Source organism: Solenopsis invicta, chromosome 3, assembly GCF_016802725.1.
Source record: "Solenopsis invicta isolate M01_SB chromosome 3, UNIL_Sinv_3.0, whole genome shotgun sequence".
NCBI lineage: Eukaryota > Metazoa > Arthropoda > Insecta > Hymenoptera > Formicidae > Solenopsis > Solenopsis invicta.
In genome coordinates, this window is record NC_052666.1 from 8035527 (window position 1) to 8045548 (window position 10022).

A 10022-nucleotide genomic window follows, 5' to 3' on the forward strand; every position below is an offset into this window, starting at 1 on the left:
TTTGGACCGAGGGTGGAAGAAACTCTATTTCGTCCAGTTAACATATACATCCAGGCTTCAAAATCAGGAAAACTCACTGCAGAACATTTCAAAACTTGGTTCACCGAAGTATATCTACCGAATACTGGCAGTAAAAGTATGCTTCTACTTGACTCATGGACGGGACACTGCCCGAGCCAGCTAGAGCAACATGTACCACAAGGTAAAGAAGTTACATTTTTAACCATTCCAAAGAAGACGACGGGTATCATTCAGCCTCTAGATGTCTTTGGATTCCGAATTTGGAAAAATTTTGTGCGAACATTTTCAGATAATGTCATTCTTCAAGAGGAAGATATTAATTTGCACTCCCGTAATGAAATAATTAAATTACAATCATTAACTCACAATCAACTATCTTCACCTAGATTTAAAAACCTTTTTAAATATTCGTGGTTTAAAAGCGGATATGTAGAAACGCGTCCCGACCACTTTCAAAACCCTGTAGAATATTGTTATTTTAAAACTGAAAAGCATGTGCCAAAATGTAGTATCTGTGGAAAGGCCGCATTTATGCGTTGTGCATGGTGTGGCGAATATTTTTGTTTCAAACATTTTTACGAAGACTATCATTACTGTAGCACATATAATCCGTAATTTTCATGTAAATATATGTAAATATATATAAAAACTATGTGATAGTTATATATAATAATTGCACACAACTTTCTGTAATCATTATATAATTGTTAAAAATGTAAAAGGTAAAATATTTATAAAGTGTGTAGAGATGTATATAGGTAGAGAATAGGAAGATGAAGAATAGGTAGCAAGCGCGTAGAATTGTGTGAATGGATGCATGAATTTTAGAGTAATATTGTAAACCAAGACTCCTTCTTGACAATCTTTTGTAAGCTGAAGAGAAATATTGTATATCTATCTATACATATATCACTGTAAACAATTATGTATGGTTATATAAAAATACGTAAAATTATATATATAAATCATGCCTAATTGTATGTAATTATTATATATATATTTTAACGTTAAAAAATAGAGTTTCATCTTTTTTTATGGTGCGGTATACATAACAGTGTAATAAAATAGCATTGAAGTAATGTAAGTTGCTATCGTTATGCATCAATGATTTCTTTTAATTAGTTTTATCTTTTATGTCATCGTGAGTATACATGTAATATTGTCGTGCTCAAATAATTGAAAGCTATGTGAAATGTATGTTAATAATAATTAAATATCTCACAAAAACAAAAAAAAAATTATTTTAAATTATTGTTGTAAAGTACTCTTCGAACCATTCAACTTTTATTCAGAACATTTTTCTCTATCTCTTACAGTTTCGACGATACACGCTTCGAAAAAACAAAACCGATTTTTTCAAAGGGGTGTTTCACCCCTAAAAGTGAGAGTGGGCACGTATAAAAAAATACGTGTCCCTTATTTTGATCTGTACGACAACGTATTAAAGACTCGTCAAAATCGAAGGGGAACACTTTCATAGTGCACGGACGGGTGCGCGTACCATGCATTATGGAGTGGTTTTTAATTATTTAAAAAAATGGAAATGTTGCAACATAGCTTTGTCATATACCGTTGAATTCGTAATAAAATAAGCTTTATTTTGCTTATAAAAAAAATAAAAATTTTGAAAAAAAATAGGTAGGTGGTGGGGGAAAGTATTAAAAAAAATAAAAAAAAATTTTTCTTTATCACTGTTATAAAGTACTCTTGCAGCCATTCAACTTTTATTCAGAACATTTTTCTCTATCTCTTATAGTTTCGACGATATTTGCTTGGAAAGAAAAAATCCGATTTTTTTCAAAGGGATGTTTCACCCCCTTAAACTGAAATTGGGCACCAACAAAAAATATTTTTGTGTTACGGATGAACTCCTCTATGTGTACACCAAATTTCAGAATTTTTTGAATTTTCGGGTTGCCAAACGTTCCTTGTTAGATAATGATTAAATTTTTAACTTTAACTAGTTATTTTTGAAACACATAACTTTCAACTATAGTTACTACACCTAACTCTGAACTATATACTGCCGTAACTAGCATATTTATATAAAATGCATTTTATATAAAAGCTATAAGTTTTAGTATCACATGTGATACTGAAGCTTATAGCTTTTATACACATAATGAACTGTCGACTGGGTACTCTCTCGGAATTATATTTTTGAATAAATTGCGATATAATGATAGTTAGTCCAATATTTATTTAAAGAAGTAACACTAAAGCTTCATTTCATCACATAAAGTAAACTACAAAAACATTATTTGCAGTATATTGCTATTATTATTTTTAACAGGAAGCTTATTTTTTTTTATATGTTAGTTATTTATTGTAATTTTGAAGCCTATTATTTTTTGCAGTACTGTATATGACATGTACAGATTTAATTATTTAATTGACGAAATAAAAGTTACATGTATCAAATTAAAAATATTACACTGTTTCATAAATTCAATAAATTAGAAAATTTATAAAATATAAAATTGCAAACAAAAATAACAAAATAAAATTTTAATTACATACTTTGGTATCGAAACATACTATAACAATAGTATGGCTAAAAATCAGCATTTTATAAGTTATTGTTTCTTTACTTACTTTCTTCTACTTCATGGATTGATGAATGAAACGCGAACGATCGTTGCATATTATCATTGTTGCCTTAATAACTTGAAGAAGACGAGTAACTCTCAGAGGTAATGTCATTCACATCTGTCTCGTTAGCATTTGGAAAACCACTTAATTGATTTAAGCCTGTGTCAGACTATGCATTGAAGATTGAGATTGAAGATTAAAGATTGAAATTTGACCAATCAAAACAAGGAAATTTTAACTCCTTTTATTTTGATTGGCCAAAGCTCAATCTTTAATCTTCAATCTTCAATTTTCAATGCGTAGTCTGATACGGGCTTTACAGTAGTAGCGTTATTTATTTCTTCAACCATTGATGCAATTACATTATCAGTAATTGATGCTGATATTTCTGCATATAAAATTTATTATTATTATAACATCTTTTTAGATAATAAGAAATAGAAGAAGTGATGTAAAAACATTTTTTTATTTGTAATTTTCAAGTAGGTCTCTTTAGTATTAACTTCGAACAAAATTGAGCAATATTTTATTATATTTTCAGTGAAACCGCTTAGGTCTCTACCGTCGACCGCACTCGCGTATCGCGGAACCGTTCGCTGCACCGAGTACTACCGATTCCGCGTATCGCGACTGTCCGCCGCGCGGGCCAATAGCGGCCCGTTTAACTGTACGATAAGTTAGCCGCTTCGCGGCCCTCCGATCATTACTTCCGAGCGCTTGGCGCACAATTCCTGTCCGTTCGTTCCGGAGCTTCTGGAATCCGCTCCGTTTAAATAGTAAGTACGCCGCGAATACATCGTGACCGTTCTCTTAGTTTCACGCGGGCCGACGACCGCGCAATTAAGCACTCCCGTGCCGTACTACTAATCGCGGAGTTCCTAAGATACGTACTCCTAAGTGTTTTAGATATTAAGTGTACCGCGAATATATTGTGACCGATCTCTTGATGTCACGCGGGCCGACGACCGCGCAATTAAGTGCCGCAATACTATTCGAGTAGTTCAGTATTACCCGATAACAATATCGGATCTGTATCATTTCATTTTTGTACTAAAGCATAGCCAAATATATTTAACCTCTTTCGTTTTCACTACCAAACCACGGCGTTATCATTGAATACGAACCCGGACACCCGGCGAGCACATCCGAGCATCCTGTCCTGAACCTAAAATCCCGTAACCGACACCGAGAAAGTACCAGCGTTACAGATAGATATACAATATTTCTCTTCAGCTTACAAAAGATTGTCAAGAAGGAGTCTTGGTTTACAATATTACTCTAAAATTCATGCATCCATTCACACAATTCTACGCGCTTGCTACCTATTCTTCATCTTCCTATTCTGTACCTATATACATCTCTACACACTTTATAAATATTTTACCTTTTACATTTTTAACAATTATATAATGATTACAGAAAGTTGTGTGCAATTATTATATATAACTATCACATAGTTTTTATATATATTTACATATATTTACATGAAAATTACGGATTGTATTGCGCGCCTCCTCCTCAGATCACCATTCGTAGTACCCTCCTTAGTGCCGATGGCGCCACAAGGTTTACAGTAAAATTTTTTCGGCTCGCTACCGCTCTGTGGTTCCCGTTCCGCGGGTTCCGGTCCTCTATCTTCATTCTTTTTCCTTGTGCCCAAGGAATAGCCACAAGGCGTGAACTGTGTATGAAAAATGGGACACAAACGAAAACTGTCCAGTGAAGAAGGAAAAGAGAATAGACTGGGAAAAAAGCTTAAGCGATTAGAAGAAAAGCTTAAAGAGCAAGAACGACTAGTTCGTCAATTACAAGAGAAACGTAAGTCTAACCTCACTTTTGTTACACTGCATATCCTGACGCAGACAAGTTTCTGCCGGAAAACAATGTTTTCCCACTGGCAGTGTCGCCGACCGGCTACCTCCGAGAGGGCCGGCGGCAGCGATACGACACACACGCGATCGCGGAGCGAGCTCGCTCGCCTCCGCGATCCTCGGCGCTCCGCTCGCCACGAGCAAGCGAACGCATATTACGCGCACTACGTGCGCTCGCAAAGGTGCAAGTCACCGTTATTAGTCGAGACGACTAATTTTAAATCCGTATGCGGACAAGTCTCCGCGGAAGAACAATGTTCTCCTACGGACACATAACCTATAACAGTGCAAGTCACTGTCCAATGGTCGAAACAACAAAATTGCACATCCGTACGCAGACAAGTCTCCGCTGGAAGGCAATGCTTCCCCACGGATGCATAACCAAAGGAGGTGCAAGCCACTATCCAATGGTCGAAACGAATAAATAGCCAACGGGTTATCCATTTCATATTCAAATTGTTGCAGGTAATGGCAGTCGTTCCAGCCCGAGTTCTCGGTCGTCGAGAAGTTCGCGTGAAAATAAAACAGACAAAAGCCGTTCCCGAAGTCAATCTTACGATCAGTCACATAGTCGGGAATACACGCAGTCACCAGATCTTTACTCAATTCAGGACAGAGAGGAGAAGACACCTCCTCCCATAGAATCGACAGAAATCAGCGAAATTCCATCGACGCCTTCTAATAAAAAAGAAAAAGTTGCAACAACGGAGACTTTAACAATTCGGACTCTTACAGAGGAGGTACTCGAAGCCATGGGCAAGCGATTAGAGCCAAATAAGAAGCGTGGCCCATCAATTCACGCGGACATAGTGACTCGATGGGATGACATATTGCAAGAAGGTCTACCCATAGAAGATCGCAAGAAAATATACGAGAAATACCCTGTTCCGGAAAATTGCACCCAGTATGAGCCTCCTACACTCAATAAAGAAATAAAAGCATCTCTAGCAGAAGCCATCCTCGCTAGAGATAAGCGAATCGCGGAAAAACAAGAAAAGGTAACAGTATGCTTGGCAGCATTGGGCTCAACCCTGTCTAAGCTATCCATAAACAAGGCGGTCGAACGAGTTGAAATAATTCGAATCTTGAGTGATGTCACTCGTATGTTAATAGATTTACAACGAGACGAGACGCTCACTAGGCGCCTCATACTCATGGCAAACCTAAATCCGACTTTAAAGGAGACGCTAGTTGCGACCAAGCCGGGAGAATGGCTTTTCGGGAGCGATCTAACAGAAACACTCAAGGCAGCAAAATCCTTAGAAAAGTCATCTAAGGATCTAAAGCCAGTCGCTAAGAATACTGCGACAACATCTCTAAGTAAGCCAAAAAACTCGAAGGGCCCACCCCACCTAAAGAAACAACAGACGGCGGCGGGGGGGCATCGAAGACCATTCACTCCAGCCGTAAGGAACTCCAGTCGTCACAGGTCATCGTCAGCGAGGTCATACCACAGCAGATACAGGAGACATCGTCATCATTAATAGCAAGTATAATAGCAGGTCGACTGAAATCATTTTCGCATATTTGGAAACGCCTTTTTACGGATAAAAAGGTCCTGGAATGGACAAAAGGCTACACCATTCCGTTTTGCGCCCAACCGATTCAAACAACTGAATTGGTGGAACCAAGCTGGTCAGATAAAGAAAAATCACAAATGAAAAAACAGATTAACGAGTTGCTGCAGAAAGGCGCAATCCAGCCATGCAAGAAATACGAGGATCAATTCCTTTCTAGAATATTCCTCGTCCCTAAACCAGATGGATCCAGTCGTTTCATTCTAAATTTGAAAAAACTAAACGAGTTTATAAAGACAGAACACTTTAAATTAGAAGACATTCGGACAGCCCGTGATCTCATACAGCCAAATTGCTTCATGGCCACAATAGACTTAAAAGACGCGTATTATCTCGTACCAATCGCAGAGACAAACAAGAAGTTTCTAAGATTTATTTTCGATAAACAAATATACGAATTCAATTGTTTACCGTTTGGGTTAAGCACTGCTCCATTTGTCTTCACCAAATTAATGAAGCCCCCAATAACTCGGTTACGAGAACACGGATTCACATCCGTTATTTATCTAGACGATATTCTTTTACTCGGAGAGTCAAAAGAAAAATGCACAAAAAACGTACAGGAAACTCGTCTTTTATTAGAAAAATTAGGCTTTATAATAAATGATGACAAGAGTTATTTAGAACCAGCAACAAAACAAAAATTTCTAGGCTTTATTTTAAATTCAAATGAAATGAAAATAGAACTCCCAATAGAAAAGCGCGATAGGATACTTAAATTAATTAAAAACTTTAAAATAGGCTCGAGATACAAAATTCGCGAGTTTGCTTCACTAGTAGGTACTCTTAGCTCCTGTTGTTTGGCAACCAAATATGGCTGGGCACACATAAAAGACCTTGAACGCGAAAAATTCTTGGCCCTGAGGAACAATGCAGATAATTTCGAAGCACAGATGAAATTGACTCCTAGAGTAAACGATGATTTAATATGGTGGAAGAAAAATATTTCATATATTTTTAATCCCATATCGAGTCCAAAGTTCGTTACAGAGATCTTTTCCGACGCATCTCGATCAGGCTGGGGAGCTAGCTGCAACAACGCTAAAACTCATGGATTTTGGAATAGTGAGGAACAACAACATCATATCAATTACTTAGAATTACAGGCAGCATTTTTTGGTCTAAAATGCTTTGCAAAAGACTTTAAGAATTGCGATATCTTACTTCGTATCGACAATACTACGGCTATCTCTTACATTAATCGAATGGGAGGAATACAATTCGAACACCTGAGCAAAGTAGCGAAAGAAATTTGGTCTTGGTGTGAACAACGCAATATATGGATCTTTGCTTCATATATTCGTTCAGAAGATAACATCATTGCAGACCAGGAGTCTAGGCGGATAGAGCCGGACATCGAGTATAGTCTTTCACAAAAGGCCTTTAAGCAATTATATATGAGATTTGGCAAACCGACTATTGATCTTTTTGCTACCAGAATTAACAACAAATGCTCGAAATACGTATCCTGGAAACAAGATCCTGGTTCTATTGCAATAGATGCTTTCACCATCGATTGGAACCACGAATTCTTTTATGCTTTCCCACCTTTTGCATTAATCCCAAAAGTTTTAAAAAAGATCCGTAATGATAACGCCAGAGGTATTCTAGTCATACCAAACTGGCCATCTCAAGCCTGGTTCCCCCAATGTATACAGATGTTTGAATCCAAACCTATTATATTTAAACCAAGTTTCAATCTCTTATCTTCTTCTAACAGAGCTCCTCATCCATTATGGTCCCAGCTTTCCCTGGTGGGCGGAATCTCATCGAACAGGCGTACCAGCTAAAAAATATGATGCCAGAAACAATCAAGATCTGCATCGCATCCTTGAGCACCTCTTCGCTTCGTCAATACGACTCAGCACTAAGAAAATGGTGGAAGTACTGCTACTTCACTGGAACATCAATTTTGTCCGCCGAGATTCCAGATGTTTTGCAATTCCTTACTAGCGAATTCCAAAACGGAGCTGCTTATGGCTCCATTAACACCCTCAGATCAGCAATAGCCTTAATTCTGGGACCACAGATAGGAGAGGATGCATCAATTAAACGTTTCTGCAAAGGAGTCTCTAAACTCAGACCAGCACAACCTAAATACGACACGACATGGGATCCCAAAATTGTCCTCGACTACATCTCACAATGGTCTCCAAACGAACAAATTCCACTAGAATTTTTATCAAAGAAAGTTGCAGTACTACTGGCGTTAACGACGGGGCATAGGATTCAAACATTAGCAGCCATTAACATTCAAGATATTATTAAAAAAGAAAATCACATAGAAATTAAAATTCCCGCACAACTGAAGACATCTGGGCCTAAAAAGTTTCAACCAAATCTCATGTTACCTTTCTTTTTTGATGATCCTACTATATGCGCAGTTTCAGCACTGGAAACATATTTAAAACGCACCAGCCACCTTCGTAAAGACATTAACGATTTGTTCATCTCGGGGAAAAACCATACAAGAACATCACAAGTCAATCCTTGAGTCGTTGAATAAAGGACGTTCTCCAAAAGAGTAGAGTAGATACGTCTACCTTCACTGCATATAGCACACGCCACGCGTCAACGTCCGCAGCAAAAAGGAAAGGCGTCAATATTGATCTAATTAGAAAAACTGCCGGCTGGACCACATCCTCGCAGATGTTCGCAAAATTCTATGATCGTCAAATCGAAGAAGATCGTAGCATATATGCTAAAACTATTTAAAAAAAAAAAAAAAAAAAAATATTAATAATAATATTAATAATAAAGGTATTAAAGAAAAATAATATATACGTATATATATGCATATACATGTATATACATGTGTATAATAAATAGATCAACAAAAGGATATACACAGTTCACCGTGCTTGCCGTACACCTTTGAACATCTACGAATGGTGATCTGAGGAGGAGGCGCGCAATACAATTGATCAATTAAACGAACTTACCTTAAGTGAAGTTCTATCGCAATTGTATGAAGCGCCTCCTCCGAAAGATCACTCCCACCCTATTAAATTCCCATGCTAAAATCGCATAATCCCAACATAGCGTACGGCAATTCTTTAAAATAATGAAGATAGAGGACCGGAACCCGCGGAACGGGAACCACAGAGCGGTAGCGAGCCGAAAAAATTTTACTGTAAACCTTGTGGCGCCATCGGCACTAAGGAGGGTACTACGAATGGTGATCTTTCGGAGGAGGCGCTTCATACAATTGCGATAGAACTTCACTTAAGGTAAGTTCGTTTAATCGATCAATTATATGTGCTACAGTAATGATAGTCTTCGTAAAAATGTTTGAAACAAAAATATTCGCCACACCATGCACAACGCATAAATGCGGCCTTTCCACAGATACTACATTTTGGCACATGCTTTTCAGTTTTAAAATAACAATATTCTACAGGGTTTTGAAAGTGGTCGGGACGCGTTTCTACATATCCGCTTTTAAACCACGAATATTTAAAAAGGTTTTTAAATCTAGGTGAAGATAGTTGATTGTGAGTTAATGATTGTAATTTAATTATTTCATTACGGGAGTGCAAATTAATATCTTCCTCTTGAAGAATGACATTATCTGAAAATGTTCGCACAAAATTTTTCCAAATTCGGAATCCAAAGACATCTAGAGGCTGAATGATACCCGTCGTCTTCTTTGGAATGGTTAAAAATGTAACTTCTTTACCTTGTGGTACATGTTGCTCTAGCTGGCTCGGGCAGTGTCCCGTCCATGAGTCAAGTAGAAGCATACTTTTACTGCCAGTATTCGGTAGATATACTTCGGTGAACCAAGTTTTGAAATGTTCTGCAGTGAGTTTTCCTGATTTTGAAGCCTGGATATATATGTTAACTGGACGAAATAGAGTTTCTTCCACCCTCGGTCCAAATGTTCCTGTAGACTCCTTCAAAACGATGTACAGTGGTGAAAGAAGATTTCCACTTGCCGAAATAAGAGGCATTATAGTAT

The 10022-nt window shown here is 37.5% G+C and overlaps 1 protein-coding gene across 1 annotated transcript; it reads left to right on the top strand.

Moving 5' to 3' along the window:
* The first annotated feature begins 4307 nt into the window (after window positions 1-4307).
* Window positions 4308-7851, top strand: LOC120357342. Its single transcript, XM_039447512.1, has 4 exons — window positions 4308-4431; window positions 4950-5890; window positions 6040-6676; window positions 6803-7851. The coding sequence occupies exons 1-4, from the start codon at window positions 4308-4310 to the stop codon at window positions 7849-7851; spliced, it is 2751 nt and encodes a 916-aa protein (XP_039303446.1).
* The last annotated feature ends 2171 nt before the right edge of the window (window positions 7852-10022 follow it).